The sequence below is a fragment of the Equus asinus genome, chromosome 17 (assembly GCF_041296235.1).
Source record: "Equus asinus isolate D_3611 breed Donkey chromosome 17, EquAss-T2T_v2, whole genome shotgun sequence".
NCBI classification, from domain to species: Eukaryota; Metazoa; Chordata; class Mammalia; order Perissodactyla; family Equidae; genus Equus; species Equus asinus.
In genome coordinates this window covers 14453424-14474036 of record NC_091806.1, presented here as the reverse complement: position 1 = coordinate 14474036, position 20613 = coordinate 14453424, and the positions used below count along the sequence as shown (strand labels likewise).

Here is a 20613-nt window from a genome sequence, read left to right as displayed (position 1 = left end):
ACACCTTTTCCCCATGTGGTTCCCACCTGACAGTGGTCATAATCTTCTAGTAACCCTTTTCTGCATGCATTTGAGACGTCCCACAGAGGAATGTACAGAGCAGGACAAAATGTTGGCTGTCTTTTGCACTACAGCGATGCCTATGCTGAACCCCATGATCTATGGCCTCAGGAACAAGGATGTGAAAGATGCATTGAGGAAATCAACAAGGAAACAAGAACTGGGGAAATAAATGTTCTAAACTGTCCTTAAAATTTTTCTATTCTTTTGTATGTGTGTGTGTGTGTGTGTGGATGGGTGTGTGTTTGTGTGAGGAAGATTGGCCCTGAGACGACATCTGTTGCTAATCTTCCTCTTTTTGCTTGCTTGAGGAAGATTGTGGCTGAGCTAATACGTGTCCCAATCTTCCTCTAGTTTGTGTATGGGATGCCGCCACAACATGGTTTGATGAGTGGTGTGTAGGTCAACACCGGAGATCCAAACCCGTCAAACCTGGGCTACCAAAACAGAGCATGCAAACTTAACCACAATGCCACCAGGCCTAGATGTAATAAGATATGATATTATGGGGTTAGACAACTCATTTTAAGCTAGTTTTGCACAATACATTTCTACTTTTCTTTGTTAGGTAGGTGACTATGTTCACATTCCTGAAAGCAGTGGTTGAAAATGGGAAGAATGAGAGGTACCATTTAGGCAAGTCATTCAAATTCTTTTATCAACTAGTGCTTTCTTACAAAGAATACTGGCTTAAACAAACCTGAATTTTCACTTTCTTTAGTTTTTCTGCCAGATAAAAGAAGTCTGGAGTTAGCAGTCTCCAATTTATATGCCAGCTTTGTTAGGTTTGGTGTCTAAAGCCCTCACAGCTTGTACTACTTTAAATATGGTTTACATCTAAAGGTCACTTCAAGATGTAAAATGGCTGCTGGGAAGCCATGCACATGTGCAAATGTTCTTGAGATGACTTAAATGTTGTATATAACATGTCATATCTTTTGGACCAAAACTTCATCATATCTTCAAACCTCCTTGCAGGCAAGTCTAGCAAATATTTATCCCAAGACTCTGTGTATAAGGCTAAAATATGAGGGTTCTACATCCATCCCATGGTGAATGACAATCTCCTCCCTACTTTTAAAACTACCTCACCTTCACCCCATATTCATTTAGGTAGTGACTTCCTAATCATCTTCCAATTTTGTCCAACACTTGATGTTAATTACATTTAATTTCACAGAAGATGGAATGATCTTATATCCCTGATAAAGTCACCACAAATGTTGAGTGGAGTGTCTATTAAAATATTTTCGAACATAAACGTTTTTTCCAGAAGCTCTGTATTACAACTAAGTGAGGTTTTGCTTGCAGCATCATAAAAATGCCTTCATGAATGTTTTCTAAATACATATGGTTGCTTTAGAAATGAAAATTATATAGAAGACTGTGTTTCCTTTATATAGAAGACTGTGTTTGGTATCTAATTTTTAAGCTTATCCTGACCTTTTTTGTGTGTGTTCAAGGATCTTTTTTTTTTGTAAATCACAAACAAGCCATTTCTTACAGCAATTTAACTGAAATTATTTTATAAGCCATGATGTTTGGGTTTAGTTGTGTTTAGACATCAACAAGGGCAATGAATCTTGCTCAAATGCAAATAAGAAACATTACCATTCTTACCTTCCACCCATTTCCTTCACCATCTTAGTACATGGGATTCTAATATGGCCTCAGCCATGTTACAATATTACTTAATCCTTTGAGATGGTTAGAGAATGGTCAAAATTGCAAATATTAAATGAATGAAAAACAAGGGTGCACTGTAATTTTCTTATTAGTTTCTCTACTGGCTGACATCATCCCTTGAAATGTCTTAGGAACAAAGGCAAATACACAAGTATAATCTGTGTCAGAGAAGACGAACTGTGGTTTTCATGTACCATTGATACGGCAGGATTTTTCATGAGTGTGAAACAAGCTGGTATCAATAAGTTCAAACCCAAGAATCAAAAATGAGTTAGAATAAGGTTACTTGGCTGGTCTGAGAAGGACATTATCCAAATCTCTAATTATTTGATACAGAAATATCACTCTTTGTCGTCACAGGATGAATTACTATGGGATGAGAAAAGCAACACTTGGCAGAGGGATATGCTTGATATTCTAAGTACTGATCAAACCTGATGGTGTTTCCTCTCACATCTAGCCCTGTTTTATAAAGGATAACGAAATGGACACATCAGAGTTCATATATAAAGATAATCATCATTTTCTTAAAATAATGTTAGTCAATTAAATCTAGGCATTAATTCAACAGATCTTTGGTTTGAATAGAATTTTGAGAGTAGAGTTATAATTTATCAATATGATGATTGCTATGCTTATGAGAAAATAGAATACAGTCTTCAAGGTTTGTCAGCCTTTGTTAAAAAATTGTTAACTGACAGATGGTCCAAATAGTCTCACTGTCTAGTTTATCACTGTTAATAATTATATTTAGGTTATGTTAGTTAATATTAAATACTTATATTTTATATACATATTAGGCAAGGAAAAGGGACTCTAAAATAAATCATAAATGTGAAAGTTGAGTCTATTAAAGCACATAGAAAAATATCAAATTTGTAGGAAGAGGAGAGACAAAGGGTAAGATACAAGATTTCAGGCTGTGTTTCCTGGAGAAGCAGAGCTATCTATGTCTTTTATCTGGTTTCTCTTCATTAGATTTGGGAATTGAGAAGATACATAACACCTATTTCATTATATTTGTAGAAGCCAATTCTAGGATGACTTGTGGTCTTTTTTCTAGTTATACCATGGGAAGCAACATGTTCCCCAAAAAACAATGATTGCAGCATGTTTCCAGAAAGGTATAGCCAATGTCCTAAGGCATTCTTTGGTCCAAGTTACTGTGGTAGCTCCAGAATGTTCCCTGTTCATTGAAGGAACAAAAAAGTATATAAAATTGGCAAAAATTAAGAGGTCATAGAATTCCTAATATGGAAGACTCATCAGACAAGAATGGGAATATGACTAGAACATGAGCTCCATGAGAACAGGTACTGTTTTTGTTTGTTTTTTGTTTTACTATATTTCAGGCAAATAGTAAGTGAGTAAAAAAATAAATAACTGCATGTCAATGGGTGTAGATGATGACACCAAGATCGAGGATTGTCCTGTTTTCCAATGTTTTAGTATATTCATCCACTAGAACTCAGGTACAGCCTGAGAAGAAAGGGGCGAAAGGAATTAATCAAGTTTAATTTCTTCCACTTTGAAAAACAGAGCATCAAAATATTACTTAGGCTCAATTAGAGGAATAAAGTCGCATGCCTTACAATGCAGCAATTGTGAAATGAAAATTATATGCATCACATTTGCAAACAGTTATCTATGTCAATACAAATTACAATCATGTTTCTTAAGCATACTAATTTATTTTCACTCCTAAATGGGTAGAAACCATAAATATGAAGAGGATAGCTATTAGAAATCATATTCTGTTGATAAAAATCATTAGTTAAGGAATTTCTTTTTTTATAGTGTTAAAATAATACAACAAAGCAACATAAACAACAACGATAAAAAACTATCACTCCTAATCTGGGCGTTATGTTGGGTGTTAGAGACATATATTAATTCTTTGAGACAAGGAGAAGCCAGTTTGGGCATTATCAATAACATGTGTATTACATAAAGGAGGACATGTAACCTCCTTTATTCTCTCATGTTTTACAACTCTTTTTCACTGAAAAGTGGAGGGAACTTTCTTCACTAATACAGAGTATCGTGCTCATGAAGCACAGATTATTTAAAACATATGTTGTGACTGATGCAATACTGACACGATAGTTATTACAGAGGAAACTGAGATCTCCCTCTCTCTCCTCAAATAAACACAGCACCATCACCAGGATACAGAGAAAATGTTTTAAAATAGTAAGAAAGCAAAATCTCAAGTTCTTCTAGCCCTTTTACTTTGTTTATTTTAAAAATTCTAATTCTGCTGAGAGTTGTTTTGCTCTTGAGATTCATGATCATTATAGATGACGCAATATGTAGCCTTCTAATGACCTGTTCAGGTTTCTGTCTATATTCTCCAATGAGATAGCCCCTGCTGGGAAATGCAATCCTTATAAATCCTTCTGAATTATCCACTGATGATAACAGATGAGATGTTTCCAAGAACATTTTTTCTTCATGCACAGGTGGGTTCATGCACAGGGAGAGTCTACGTGTTTTTATAAAATTAGTCTGAATTGTTAGCCCTGTATGTTGTCTTGTAATTCTGAGTAGGGGGAGAATGGAAAGGTTTATTAGAAGTGAGATTAGAGAGGCTTTACTTTGATAATGTATGCCAGTTATAGATGGGGCCTTTGGCCTGAATCTCTAGTACAAGAACTACAATCATTCAGTGGGAGAAATATACACCATATTACCTAACAAACAGTAGGAATCCTCCCCATAAAGTGTCACTAAGCGGTAATCAAATATTTCTGTTTTCTTTACTAAAGAAATTTTCTCCTTAGCATAAGCGTCATTCTCAATTCTCTCGCTCTATCTCTCTGCCTGTCTCTCTCACATGCACGTGTACAGAGTCATTGAATTAAACTTTATGGACTACTTATGCCATAAGTGGGGAAAAAACACTTAAAATGTTCCCATTACATATATAAGATTTATTAATTATCAAATAAATCAACATAGTGTAAAAATTATACTTAAGAGTGGTTAAATAGAATAATCAGAGAGCCTAATCAGGTTTCTTGCCTAAATGTTTGGAAAATGGCTTCTTACTTGGAAGAAGGCACAAGAATCATGCAGATCCTCCAAATCAAAGAGGATATGTAAATAGAGTTGACAATACTCTCTATTTCTGTGTTTTACAAATCCATAATTAGATGAGGAGACACCTCTTTGCGGCTGGCATTTGGCAGAGGCAACCTAGAACATAGGGAAGGTTAAAAATCATCTATTATTTTGTCCAATGTCCATTTGATTTCTATCACAAAAATTTCAACCAGGAGATGAGTAGTGGGAGGCTCAGATACAACAAGAAAATTAAGATAGAGGCTAACCGTAGAGAATGAGGAGGGAAGGACAGATCTCAGATGATGATAGGTAGAAAAAGCTATGTGTCTTTATAGATAAGAAATGAGTTAGCTGTGACATCTTATTATGGATAAGAGGAGAACCAGTGATTTTTCTAGAAAAGATTAACTACATAAACGAATGAATGAATGAATATAAAAGTGATTATCATGATGTTCTTCTAACTTGTATTTTGGTGGCATATACAGGATAGTTTTATGAAGAACCATCAGTTGTGCAATCCCTTGGCTCACAAATAAATTGAACATTAATAGAACATTACTGCTGGCAGATTAGCTCAAAATATTTAGAGTATTAGAACATGTTAGATAGTATGCAGACTCCACATTGCCAGTCATCTTATTATGATACAGTGAAAAACTAAGAGTAGGGGCCAGCCTCATGGCCAAGTGTTCAAGTGATTAAGTTCTGGTGCTCTGCTTCAGTGGCCCAGGGTTTTGCTGGTTTGGATCCCGGGCACAGACATGGCACCGCTCATCAAGCCGTGCTGAGGTGGCTTCCCACATGCCACAACTAGAAGGACCCACAACTAAAATATATAACTATGTACTGGGGGGACTTGGGGAAAAAAGCAGAAAAAAAAAAAAAAAGAAGAAGATTGGCCACAGTTGTTAACTCAGGTGCCAATCTTAAAAAAAAAAACCTAAAAAGTAACTTTGCCCTCAACCCTTCAAAAAGTTTCCTTAGCTTCTAGTACATTTTAGAAATTTCATTAATTTAATCTTAAATATTGATAGAGGAATACTAACGGCCTTCACTCAGTGTTTTATTGCTCTTATTTTGTTTAGAGTTCTAAGGCAGAAAGGAAGAAAGAAAAAAAGAGACTGCCACAGAATTTGTTAGTGCTTCAAGACCCAAGGGAGGGGAAGATGCTAAAATGAGGAGATGATGTTTCAATTTATCTTAGTAGGCTTGTTTTCAACTGGAGAATGACTGGCAAGAATTTGTTTCTTTTTTGGCTTGATTTTCAAAAGTTTAAAAATTGCTAAATCAAGATGATACTTTAAGAGATTTTTCCTTTCTTTTTTCTGATAAGGAATATTGGTTTATGTCAAAGGATTTTATATAGTTTTATTAAGTCATTTTTATAATAAACATCTGAAATTTGCAAGATTAGTAAATGGAGATAGCATTTAACTTTCAGATTATGGAATAACATTTCTTTGTGGCTTTGATTAAACTTATAACTTGTATAGACTTTCTAAAATCTACAAATTTAGTGAATATATAAGACATATGCACATTATAAAAGTTGGGGCCAGTGGTAAAAGGTTTTTCCTTTTCAGGAGATAACAAAAAGAAAAATTCTGCCTCTGAAAGTTTTGTTTGTAGAGGAGTAAATCCAGACACAACAAGTTCTGTTACTATACTTCCTATAATTTTATGTTATTTTACCACTTCCTCTGTAGAAAATGTCTCTTGTATATATACCTGCATATAAGAAAGAAATACTGATAGAAAAGGTACGTGAGCAAAAAGAGTGTGGAGATAAAAAGAAAAATAGCAGAAGAATTGAAATTGAATGGATTAGCAACAGATAATATAAACAATGAATGGCTATATTTGGTATGTGTGTTTTCTGACTTCTGTTTATTTTATTAGATAAAATGCATCTCTACCTGGATCAGATTTAAGAAAATGCCCAATTTTACTGATGTGACTGAATTTGTTCTTTTGGGATTAACTAATCAGCCTGGATTGCAAGTCCTTTTCTTTGTGTTTTTTTTACTGGTCTACATTATCACCCTGATTGGGAATATTGGTATGATCATATTAATCAGGATCAGTCCCAAGCTCAACAGCTCCATGTATTTTTTCCTCAGTCACTTGTCTTTTGCAGATGTGTGGTTCTCCTCTAACGTCACTCCTAAAATGTTAGAAAATTTGCTATCTGAAACCAAAACCATTTCCTACCCTGGTTGTATAGTGCAGTGTTTTTTATTCATTGCTTTTGTCCACGTAGAAGTCTTTATCCTTGCTGTGATGGCCTTTGATAGATACATGGCAATTGGCAACCCTCTGCTCTACGGCAGCAGAATATCAAGGACTGTCTGTATTCGATTGATCTCTTTCCCTTACATATATGGCTTCTTTATCAGTTTGATCTCCACCTTATGGACTCATGGTTTGTACTTCTGTGGGAATATTGAGATCAACCATTTCTACTGTGCAGACCCAGCTCTCATCAAAATGGCCTGTGCAGGAACCTTCATTAAAGAATACACCATGCGCACATTGGCAGGTATCAACTTCTCTTATTCTTTATTAGTCATTGTCATCTCCTACATATTTATCCTTATTGCTATCCTAAGAATGCGCTCAGCAGAAGGAAGAAAAAAAGCCTTCTCCACATGTGGATCCCATTTGACAGCTGTCACTATATTTTATGGAACTCTCTTCTTCATGTATCTTAGAAGTCCAACTGAAGAGTCTGTGGAACAGGGAAAAATGGTGGCTGTGTTTTACACCACAGTAATTCCTATGTTGAATCCCATGATCTACAGTCTCAGGAACAAAGATGTAAAGGAGGCTGCAAGCATAGCAACCAGTAGAACATTTTTGACTATATACAATAGAAACTTATAATGTATGATGAAACTCATAGTTTAATAGAAGGGGTAGGAATTAACCATTTCTTTTGTATAACTTCGAGGAAATTTGTTATTTATGTTTTCAAAGAACGGACAAAGATAACACATAATTGAAAAGTAAATAATGGTATACAGATAGGAAAATCATATTGTAAATGAAACGCTCTAGGTCTGTGAAATCTGACACGATGAAAACATGTTGACAATATCAACTACCTTTCTTCCTTTCCATACAATGTCAGATGCAGTTGCAACTGGGAAAGTCTTTTCTCGGCTCCTCAATGTTTCACAAGTCTATTCTTTCAATTCTGATTTTAACAGAACTGCAATACTCTTTTGTTGTATCTGGAATTAATGTTGGTTTGAGATTATATGTTACTATTTTAAAACGCTTAAATTGAATATGATTTCACCATAAGTCATTGTTATAATTGGAGACAACATCCCTGAAAATAGAATATTTTATGTAGAATAAGTTATAAACTCTACTTAAGCAATGTTAATTCGTATACTAGAAGAGCTTACATTTTCAAATGTACACTAATTAATTAAATAAACCTCATTTATATATCAACATATTTAATATCTCGTTGTATCCATCAGATATTCTATTTATGTCTTACCTTATAATGACTACAATCTAACACAATCTAACTGGTGCTTTAGAATTTAGAATGTGTTTACATAAATGTATTTCAACAAGTTATCTCTATATGATTAGATGGACATGTGGAGTTACATTTACTCTTTTTTTTCTTTATGCTTTTTTAAAGTATTTTTAAGGTTTGATTGTAGTAGAATCTATCTGAGTTCTTAATAGCTCTAGCACATGCATTTGTAACTTATACATGTTGCATTTGACTTTAAAATTTAACATATCATCACTGATATATAAGAGATGCCCTATCCTTTGGTTTTTGTTACAATATTACTTACTCAGTGTCAAAATACATTTATTTAAAAGACAAGAAAATTTTCAAGGCACAAAGAGCTAAGTTTGATTGTGAATATACAAAATTTATAAACTTTTCTGTCAGGATTCAAGTTTTCTTCATTTTTCTTAATTTAACAATATTATAAAGGACATTTTAGAAATGAGCCTGGATTTTTCACAAAGAAAGCAAAATTATGCAAACATTGTATATGCATATATGCATGTATAGATGTTATACATGTGTGTGTGTATGTACATGTATGCATATGTATGTGTCTTTGTGTAGGTGTGTGTGTTTCAGCACAGTCAGCTTGATCAGTACTTTCCAGGAGTTCCTATGTAGGAATTTCCCTCAGGACCAAACTAGTTGTAAATGTAAAATGATCAACATAATTATATAATTTGCAATACTTTATACTATAACATTATATGCTATCATTTTGAACTATATTATTTCTCCTTCCACTACATTTAAGCTTATAACTCCAAACTGCCTTCTTCACTGATCACAGAATTCCTTTCTCTATCTATATCCTGACCATAGATTGTAAAATTTAGTCCCCTTGAAAGCCAGAAAGTTTCTTCATTATTATAATTTAAATACACTGTAGTAATTAGTGAAGTCAAAAATTACAATATGTATTTTGGGCATTTGAATTATTTTAATCCATTTTTGTTTGGTTTTTGTTTTGTGTATTTTTCTTTTGGGAAATTTATAATTTTTGCAATGAAGTAATTATTTTTCTAACAATAGTTTATTTTAATGTTTTCTCACTGCACATTAAGTTCTATGAGAGATAAAACCATTTCTGTCTTGATTATCACTGTAATACCAGTGTTATAAACTCTGCACATAGTAGGAGCTTAATAAACATTTGTTAATTACAAAAATGGGCTGAATATATATTATATATGCCATATCTTTTGTTTAAAGCTTGTTGTTTGTCTTTTAATGTAGTTTACGGTGTTTTACAACATATTTATCTATTAAATCCTCATGTACTCAAATCAACTAAATTCTGACTGAGTTTCTTCATTAGTGTTATGATAAAAAGATCCTTTTCCATATGTAGGGTGGTAGAGTATGCTATGTGGTCCTCAAATCCAATATCCTCTTCTTTTTTATTAAAGAAAACAAAACAAAAAACTAACTATGTTTCTCAGTTGCCCTTGCAGTTTCTGTGACCAGCTGGCTGAGGTCTATATAGGGGCGTAAGACTGGCAGTGTTGTATACCATGTCTATTTTATTTTTTATTTTCTTTGTTCAACAGTTGCAAACAAAAGTCTGTGAGGCCCCAGGGGATGGTGTGGAGTCACAGGAAAAAGTTTGGCTTATTGAATCACTGTAACAAAAGTCTCAGTCCAAGATCTCCATTTGCCTGTTATAGGAGTGAGAAAAAAACTTCTACTATGCTAAACCGACAAGATTTCAGAGATTGTTATGGCCACTAGTGTTCTTTTAACTAATATGAACAGACCGCATAACCATTCACATAAAAGTTCATGTGAGGCATACACATTTAAAATATTTACATTTCATTTAAATCATTTAGAATTTATTTTTCAAAGTGGTCTGAAGCAAGAATCTAACATTAATTTTCATAAAACATTAACCACCATTATTTACTTAATAATCTGTGTGTTCCCACTAATTTTAAAAGGCCAATAATATTATGCAAACTTGTTTATATTTCTTTTGGTCTATTTCTCAGTATTCTAACTTATTGTTTAATTAATTCACTCATTCATCTGACAAGTATTAGCTGAGTGCCTTTTATGTACCAGACACAGTTTTACTTATTTGTTACACTCAATGGAAAAAAAATCCTTGATTTCACAATGCTTATATTCCAGTAGTCTGAGGCATTCATAAACAATGATCATAATACATAAGTAAATCATATGGTATGTTAGCAATCCTATGAAAACGTGGAAAGAAAAACTATTGTAGGATAGAGCAAAGGAGTGTCTCTGGCTAAGGCATGAGAATAAAGTGGATTTTATTGAGAAGGTGATATTGTGCAAAAACCTCATGAAGTGCTTTATAGATTATCTGCGCAGGTGTTTGAGGGGCGGTATTCTAAGCAGATGGCATGCAAGCATTCAAGGAGCATTTCAAGGACAGTTTAGAAATCATTTTGACTGGAACTCGGGTCAATGAGAAAATTAATAGAGTGTGAGATCAGAGGCATAATAGGGGATGAGTAGCCAATTCTTTAAGATCAAGTGAGCCATTGGAAGGCTTTCACTCTGAGAAAAACTGGAAGCTGTAGGAAGGTTTTAAGCTGAGCAGCAATGTGAAGGAACTTATGTTTTCAAAGGACCACTTCAGTTTTTCAGTTTAGGATGGAGCGTAGATGTACTAGGGTGGTAAAGGTAGATAATTCATGCAACAGAAATGATTGCTACAGCCTGTGTATAGCAGCAAAGGTGGTGAGAGGTCCTCTGATTCTGGAAATAATTTCAATATAGATCTCAGAATCCTTAAGGTAGAGTTGTTGTTTGGAAGTATTAATCTACACAAATTCCCATTGTTATTCTGTCTAGGTACTCCATTGTGAATAGTTACGACGACTGGAATGCCAGTATAATTTATACGTGAAACTTCTAGACTGAGGTGTTTGAAAAGTATACATGGCATCCTTATCCTTTCTTCAACATCTGACAGCTGGATATAGATGCTCCAGGTGACTTTGTAAACTGCATGCTGTTGAGGGCAGTCTACCTAACAGCTTGAGACCCTGAATGACCAAGGACAGCATGAAACAGAATGCCCTACCATCAGCTGGAACACCTGTTTATAAATTTTATGTGTGAAAATCAAAATTCATATTTTTTGATTTCATACTTTCTCTTTCTGTTATTTACACTAGCTAGTAATTTGTCCATATGTAAACACCCCAACCCCAGATCCTCAAGAACTTTATATTTGTTTTTTTAAATCAACCCTACTGTTTTCTGTTGTTAATTTCTTCTTTTATACTTAGGAATCTCATTTTCTTACTGTTTTTGTATTTATTTTTTAGCACTTGTAGTTAAATGTTTGATTAATTTACATTTTTTCTTATTTAGTCATGATAACTATTTGAGATTATCTTTTGGATTTGAACCATATCATACATGTAAACTGCATAAGTCCTATTATGTTATATTTTAAGTTTAATTTTGTTTTGCTTTTTCCTTAGATCTAAGAATTATGTAAGTACATATTTTAATTTATAAATTATTTTAATAATTTAATTTTAACTTAAACATCTATTCTTTGTTGTTTTAAAAAACCTTATACTCATTCATATCTTCTAGATATTATCATGGTTCTTTTGTGTTTTGTGAATAGAAACTTTCACAAGTATTCAGTGGTTCCTCACAGCTTCTTACACTGAGAACCACATTTGTAACTTAAAACTCAGTGCTACCACATTAGACTATTTAGTTTCCTGTAGAGGTTGACCTTAAAAATTAAACCTAACACAACATTTGAGGGGATAAAATATAATTAATTTTTACTTGAAATAAATTCTGGGTTCAGGGAGCTCTAATTTACTCTCTAAGATGCTGGATCCAGAACTCCTGAAGATAGTAAACTCCTAGTTGCAGGCAGCACAATTATTCTCTCAAGCTCCACACAGAACTTTATGCTTAATCAGCATTCTTCACTTCCAAAGTATAGTTTCATTGTAAATCTGGAGGTTCTCACCTTATTCGAAGTGTCTAAGTGATACTTCGAAATATGCCTCTCCTTCTTGTGTAGTTCATCTACTGAAAACACAGTCATTTAACCATTTCTTTATTCAAAAAATATTTGTTGAACCCCTACTATGTGCCCAGTATCATTATAGGAACTGGGAAAGGGCCATGAGCAACGCAGTTGATGGCCTTCTAATAAAAATGTCGTTGCAATGGAAAAAGAATGGAATTGAGGGGAAACTAGTGATTTCTTCCACTGGTCTTAATAAGCAGGAAAAAACTCCTGCTGTAGGAACTGAAAACGGGGACAGTGTGAGTGTAGTGCAGTGCTTAAGACAAAAGAGGGAAAAATTTTGAGGCATGGACATAAATTTCCAGGGCACTCAATTAAGTTGATCAAGGGCACAGACGGCTGAAATTATACACAATTTTTTGGTTGTACAAATATTTTTGTTCCCTCAGCTTCACAAGGACCATGATAGAATATATCAAGCACATCAGTCATACAGCAGAAATGAGGCTTCTCTTGGCTCAGAATTTGAATCTCAGGATTTTGATCAACCGTGTTAAAAGTTACCTGTTGGGCAATAAGATGAAAAGATTAACAGAACAAGTTCTGAAATCAGGAATCTAGTCCCTGCTTCATTGAAAGTGTGACCCAGAGCAAGTTTCTGAACCTCTCTTAGACGCTGTTTTCTTCTGTAAAATGGGAATAATAATAATTATGTCAGAAAGGAGTAATGAGAATTAAATTAAATTAGCATAGCGTCTGACATCTGCTAACTTCAATACATGCTTTGTTGTTGCTATTAAGTTCCTAGTTTCCCTTATGTATAAAATGAGGGAATTGAAGCAGATATGTTTTTCCTGCTTTGATACACTATAGTTTTAGTTATAGGCGATAACACTTGTCGCGTCTTTCACTGGAAAACCCAAGTGGCACAGAACCTGAAATACAGAACATAGGATTGGCGTGTGGAGGCTGAGTAACGCCGACATCGTTTAGTGTGATGCAAACCCAGAGCAAATTTTGTTATTTGATCCCAGGACACAATCAAAATAACTCGAGTTTGGAGAAAAATAAAATTGTCCAAATGTGTTATTAACAAAACAAAATGCAACAGTCAACTCTCTTTCCAAAGATGTACTAGCCTCAGGGTCACGTCTAGGGGAATCTTCTTAATTGCTTCTTTGTTTCCTAAGGAAGGCATTTAAAGAAAGTTCCCTTGTGGACGTCCACCTTCTCTTTTGCCTGATATCCGTTGTTTACCATCCCTCATGTAGCATTCACTTTTCAATTCTGCGTGCTCTCTGAGGATATTTCTCTTCTTTCTGGTGTTGGTATAAAAATGCATCTATCTAGAACTGTCCGATGAAGCTTGCATCTTAGATTTTATTCTTGTTCTTTATTAATTACCAGTAATTAACATTGATTATTCCATCACTGTTATCTGTGTGTGTAGATGTGTATGTGTTTACAGGAGACAGAGAAAAATAAAATTTTTATGGAGATTTGATTATTTGATTATTACAATCTGTTCATGCAAGCTACAGTTTCCAGGAATGCATTTGATAATAATTGTGACTTGCAATATGTATTATGTTAACATTTAATATCTGTTTTCTTATAATCACACAATGAAATTAATGCTATTATTAATCTTGCATCACATTAAGGCGTAGAGACATTAAAAACATAATGAAACAAGAATAAAAGCTTTCCAAGTTCATAAAATAAGTTACAGAGCCAGAATTCAGCCAAGGACTGACAATAGAAACAGAATTCTTTAACAGGAATACTTAATATTTCCTTATGCCTGGTCAAAGGGGAAAAGTCCACATTTTCTAGGAATTTAATTTTAAATACAGTGATATAATATGGAAAGCTTGTATATATATGTTTGCTTTTAGATTGTAAGGAAAATCTTCTAAGTGCTTCTGAGGCCCACAAACCCTCTCTGTTTTCCAGACCTCCCTAAGATGAGATCTAACCATTCAACACTTACCACGAGTTCACCATCATGATCTGCTATCTGGCTAACCACCTCTCAGGGTTTCACATATTCAGTTTTTGTGAAGTACTAACACCATCATCTTTTATATCTTTTTTTGTGCTGAATCTCTTTGGTACCATGCAATCAGATTTGACTTTCCAAAGAAGAATTCCTCTATGGCAAGTCTTTGAAAAAGGCGTAAAGGCGAAAAACACAGGCAGCTACAGGTGTATTCTGTTGATTCAGAAATCAGCATGGTCTGTTGACATGTTTATAACCTCTTTTCAGGTACAGAATCTCTCTTCTTTGTATGTCCTCTATCATCTATGATGGTGTCTCAAACATATTTTTCATTAATTTTTCTTTGCGTATGAACCTGTCAAACTTTAAAAATCTAATTTATTCTTGTTTAGGGAGTTTATCTGTTTCAAAACTAAATGCATTTAAAAAAACTAAATTAGCATTGCTTGAGCAGTTTATCTATGACTTATTTTTCTTGTTCCTGTTCCTGTGAACTGCACATGTTCACAAGCGACTCACAAGAATGTTCAGCAGGTTTGAAACAAATAATCAAAACACGTGTCCTCTCCTTTCCAGAACTTCAAGGAGCATATCCAAACCTGAGAACACAGCAACACGCTACAGAGCAGATACCCAGCAGAGACGGGGATTACTTTATCAAGTCCTCTTCCTGCTTGGTACTAGCTTTTTTTCTTTTCCCCTAAAAAATGAAAACATTTTTTTGATGGTGAAAGACAAGGGTAAACAACTAGGTTATTGTTCTGGTGGACTTCCATAGCTAAAAATTAGTTTTAAATTAAGTTTATGTCTATATAAGAAAGGTTCCACAGAAGTTCAAAAGAGAAAAAGAAAGTTAGAAAGAACTGAGTCACTACAGGTCTTATATGCATGCACAGTAGCAGGTAATAACACATTTTCTTATACTGTTGAGAGCAAAGCAACACATCCATCATATTCACTTAATTGCTAGTCATAATGCAACTGATTTATAATTTTTTTGCCTATAGTTTTAGTTTTTTAGCTTTATGAAAGTTGTATAAATGCCACACACAATTACTGTACATATTTGAGAAAATATGTAATAAAAAACCCAAAACAAAAAATTATTATTATTATTTTTTTTTTTGAGGAAGATTAGCCCTGAGCTAACTACCACCAGTCCTCCTCTTTTTTTGCTGAGGAAGCCTGGCCCTGAGTTAACATTCATGCCCATCTTTCTCTACTTTATATGTGGGACGCCTACCACAGCATGGCGTGCCAAGCGGTGCCGTGTCCGCACCCAGGATCTGAACCAGCGAACCCCAGACCGCCGAGAACCTGAAGGTGCGAACTTAACCACTGCACCACTGGGCCGGCCCCAAAATTATTTTATATTAATATTTTCTACCCTGTGATTTCATGCTATCTTTTATCTCTTAAACACTCACAAACATATTCCTTTAAGGTGGTAATTTAAATTTTGTAACATGAATGATACATTGGAAGATAAAGAATTTTGGCCAGTTTATTAATACGCATGCTTTGATATGAATGGTGAGCTGAACAGTAACAAAGTGAGTACCGTTGACTTAAACTTCAGCATAATTTAATGGAAACTCTACTTTATGCGCAGTAGATTGATGCTCACCTCCAACTCAATGTGATCACATATATTCTCAAAGTTTAATTTCTCTCTGTAAATCTGTATGCTTAAAACCAAATGGTCATGTCATATTGATCATTGAAAAACTCTTCAAAAGGAAAAGGAATTCAATAAAGGTAACATAAACTCTTGGGCCTGGGTTAAGATGGGGAGAAGACCGTGGGATTATAGAGAAATACTGGTGTTCTTTATATCATAAAACAAAGGATTTCATTTTATTTATTTACTCATTTTTTTTTCATTTTTCTTATTTTTTCAATTACTTTTTTATTGAGGTATAATTGACATATAACATTATGTTAATTTTAGGTGTAGAACGTAATTCTCTATTTGCACATAATGCAAAATGGTCACCGCAGTAAATCCAGTTAACAGTCAGCCAAATCTGTAGTAGCAAATTTTTTTTCTTGTGATGAGGACTTTTAAGATCAATTCTCAGCAATTTTCAAATATTGAAAATAGTAATGTTGACTATCGTCACCATGCTGCACATGATATCCCCATGACTTATTAATTTTATAACTGGAAGTTTGTACTTTTTAACCACCTTCACTCTTTTTGCCTACCCCCGACTCCCCACCTCTGCCAGTCACCAATCTATTCTCTGTATCTATGGTCTTGTTTATTGTTGTTTTTTTTTTAAGATTCTTTTTATAAGTGAAATCATGGTGTATTTATCTTTCTCTGTCTGGCTCATTTCCCTTAGGATCATGCCTTCAAGGTCCATCTATATTGCTGCAAATGGCAAGATTTCATCTTTTTTACAGCAGAGTAGTATACCATTGTGTATACTACTTTATACACATCCTCTTTATCCACTCACCCAACAATAGACACTTAGGTTGTTTTCATATCTTGACTATTGGTAATAATGCTGCATTGAACATAGGGGTGCATATTCCTTTTTGAATTAGTTTTCTTTTCTTAGGATAAGAAAGTGGAATTGATGGAATACGTGATAGTTCGAACTTTAAGTTTTTGAGGAACTTCTGCACTGTTTTCCATAGTGGTTGTACCAATTTACATTCCCATCAACAGTACACAAGCGTTGCCTTTTCTCTACATCCTTGCCAACACTTATTTCTTGTCTTTTTGATAATAGACATTCTAACAGGTGTGAGGTAACCTATCGTGGTTTTTATTTGCATTTCCCTGATAATTAGTGATGTTGAGCATTTTTTCATATACCTGTTGGTCATTTATATTTTTTCGTGGGAAAAAATGCTTATTTATATCCTTTGCCTATTTTTTACTCAGATTGTTTGTTTTTTTGCTATTGAGTTAAATGCGTTCTTTATATATTTTAGATACTAACCACTTATCAGATATATGATTTGCAAATATTTTCTCCCATTCAATGGGTTGCCTTTTCATTTTCTTGGTGGTTTCTTTTGCTGTGCAGAAGCTTTTTAGTTTAATGTAGTTCCACTTTTTTTTATTTTTGCCTTTGTTGCCTTTCCTTTTGGAGTTGAGTCTAAAAAATTATCACTATCTTTATATCATAAAACACCTAATTTCAGAGATGAACTTATCAACTCTCTAATAGATTTTCATCATATACATAAATGTATTCCAAGGCAGTTTATCCAATTTTAGATAACTTTAACTGTTATTATTCTTAAAATTTTTAAACCATTATTTAACGCCTCAATTTTTAATTACTTAGCCTGAGATTCTGGAGTTTCTAGACTCAGTCTAGTATACTTTGGTTGGTAGCTTTCTTTTCCTGAGAAAAAGTTTCTTTACAATTGGGTGAGTGGTAGGCAATAGGTTACCTGTGTTGATAAGAACCTGTTTATTTTCACTATGTGGATAAAGTTTATCTTCTTAGCTACTCTTATCTTTCCTGTTCACTACCTAGTAATAACTATGAATAAAGTCCATCATTCTTATGGAACTAAGTATAATTCTGGAGGTTAAAACAAGGCTTTTAGGAATAATCCATTTTCCTATAAAGCATTTGGAGGGCTTGTCACAATCCCATCTCCAACAAATTCACTGTCCTGTTGAAAGTCTATCCTGAGATTCTTACTGGACAGCATTACACTCTATGTTCCTCAGAATGTGAATATTCATTGATGCTGTTGGAATCTCTCACTCTCTCTCTTTCTCATATTTTCACACAAGGTAAATTCTAGGTAGACTAAGTATAACAATTCTTTCCCACAAAACTTCACATAGTTGAACTTTATTAGGTAGATTATCTGTTTCTAAGATATTGAATAAGATACAAAGATTTCTCACTATTATTTCATGAGTGAACACTTGTGGATTTTTCTTCATGATACCTGTTAACATGAGGCAAGGCACTAGTGTTTCCTCAGGAAAATAACTAGTGAACTATTGTTCTGGGAATAGGTTGATATGATACGATTTACATTTGAGAAGAAATTTGCAGAATATTTAGGAAGCTTTCCTAGAAGTCCACTGGCTCTCCAAAGAAGAGTCAATCATTCTCGAACTTCTGCCCCCACTGTAACTTTGTAAGAATATATCATGGTTATAGAAAGTTTATTTACATTAATACCGCTATCAATACTGTCATTAATTTCTCTGTCACTTATCTTTGAATACTGAAGACATAAGAGTTAATGATATCTAGAAGATTATAATTATGTGTTTGATTTGCAAGAGAGTCCATATCCAGAGAATATGCATGATGTATGAATGTGTATAAGTGTTTTACCCCCTTATCCTTGGCTTTGAGGACTACTGTGATCCATTTATTTCTCTTCAATTTAAATGACTGCAAGTATGATGTTAGATTAAAAGTATTTTTTCATCTGACTTTTAGGGCTGATAAATCATTTGATTAAGTGGCTTCCACCTCTAATCATGGGTAATATGCTTATAATAAAATAGAGATCAAGTAATTATTTTTGAGCTATGTTTAAAAGAAAGCAATAACCCTCTATAAGTATCTTACAAATATGAAACTACCAAACATGGCAGTATTGGAAAGAAGGAATGTTTAAGAAGAAGTCATGGAAATTTGGCTAATCACTATACTTAGTACTAGAATGTTTCAATCACAATATTTTGTCTAACGGATGTGTAATAAGCCCTATGTATTTACTCATCTTAGTATCCTTTAAAGAGTCTGTTACCTACCAAGTATTCAGAAACAATTTGCTGAAAAGAATGCCAAAGTGCAGTCAAATATTCAATAAAGAAAACAATGAAAAGAAGTAGGGATAGAGATATACATTAATAAATAGGCAATACTTGATTTCAAAATTGATTTCCTTTTAGTTGTCAACAGAATTTGGAAGTAATATTGATTTAGAACTGAGAAAATGCTCAATTTCACTGATGTGACAGAGTTTATTCTTTTGAGACTAACCAGCCATCTGGAATGGCAAGTTCTCTTCTTCTTCATTTTCCTGGTGGTCTGTCTTATAACCAGTGGGTAATGTGGGCATGATCATGTTAATTAAGTTCAGTCCACAGCTTAACAGTCCCATGTACTTTTTCCTCAGTCATTTGTCATTTGTTGATTCATGGTTTTCTTCCAATGTCATCCCTAAAATGTTGGAAAACCTTTTATCAGAGACAAAAACTATTTCTTATGCTGGTTGTTTAATCCAGTGTTTCTTCTTCATTGCCCTTGCCCATGTGGAAATGTTTATTCTTGCTGTGATGGCCTTTGATAGATATGTGGCAATTGGAAACCCTCTGCTCTATGGCAGCAAAATGTCAAGGGTTGTCTGTATTCAATTGATTTCTTTCCCTTACATATATGGTTTTCTGATTAGTCTGGCAACAACATTATGGACTTATGGCTTGTACTTCTGTGGGGAAATTGAAATCAACCACTTCTACTGTGCAGACCCACCTCTCATCAAAATAGCCTGCGCTGGGACCTTTGTAAAAGAATATACAATGATAATACTTGCAGGCATTAACTTCACATATTCTCTGAGTATAATTATCGCATCATATCTGTTCATTCTCATTGCTATTCTACGGATGCACTCAGCAGAAGGAAGGCGGGAGGCTTTTTCCACCTGTGGGTCCCATTTGACAGCTGTCATCATATTTTATGTAACTCTTATCTTTATCTATCTTAGACATCCCACAAAGGAGTCTGTAGAACAGGGGAAATGGTCACTATATTTTATACCACAGTGATCCCTATGTTGAATCCCATGATTTACAGTCTGAGGAACAGAGATGTGAAAGAAGCCATGAAGAAAATGATCACCAGAGCAGGTTTAACAAAATAAAATTGAGTTAATTTTGTCTTCTCTGTTTCATAAGTATTTATTTGGTGACTGATTATTGCTCATCTACAAAGAATGTCTCAAATTTAGAGAAAAAAAGACATTACCCCATTCTTGATGTAAGTACAGGATTAATTAAAAATGTTAATTAATTGAAAAGGTTATTTGAACTAAAGCTCACAGTACACTAATTGAAATTTTTCAAATATTTAGCTGGAACAAAAAGCTTTTGTTTTTCTTATTCAAAAATGAAGTGGATGAGGGGCTGGCCCAGTGGTGCAGTGGTGAAGTTCCCACATTCTGCTTCGGTGGCCCAGGGTTCACTGGTTCAAATCTCGGTTACGGATCTATTCATCACCTGTCAAGCCATGCTGTGGTAGATATCCCATACATAAAATAGAAGAAGAT

General features: G+C 34.1%; 1 protein-coding gene and 1 pseudogene across 1 annotated transcript; both read left to right on the top strand.

Annotated features, from left to right (window-relative positions):
* Nucleotides 1–6750: 6750 nt before the first annotated feature.
* On the top strand, nucleotides 6751–7698 carry LOC139040881 (olfactory receptor 5M3-like). The gene has a single exon (XM_070488601.1). The coding sequence runs from the start codon at nucleotides 6751–6753 to the stop codon at nucleotides 7696–7698; it is 948 nt and encodes a 315-aa protein (XP_070344702.1).
* Nucleotides 7699–19278: 11580 nt separating this feature from the next.
* LOC139040735 (olfactory receptor 5M3-like) lies at nucleotides 19279–20208 on the top strand (annotated as a pseudogene).
* The last annotated feature ends 405 nt before the right edge of the window (nucleotides 20209–20613 follow it).

What these genes read in the sequence shown, in the direction of transcription:
- LOC139040881 (XM_070488601.1), top strand. Translation starts at nt 6,751, where the DNA reads ATGCCCAATTTTACTGATGTGACTGAATTTGTTCTTTTGGGATTAACT.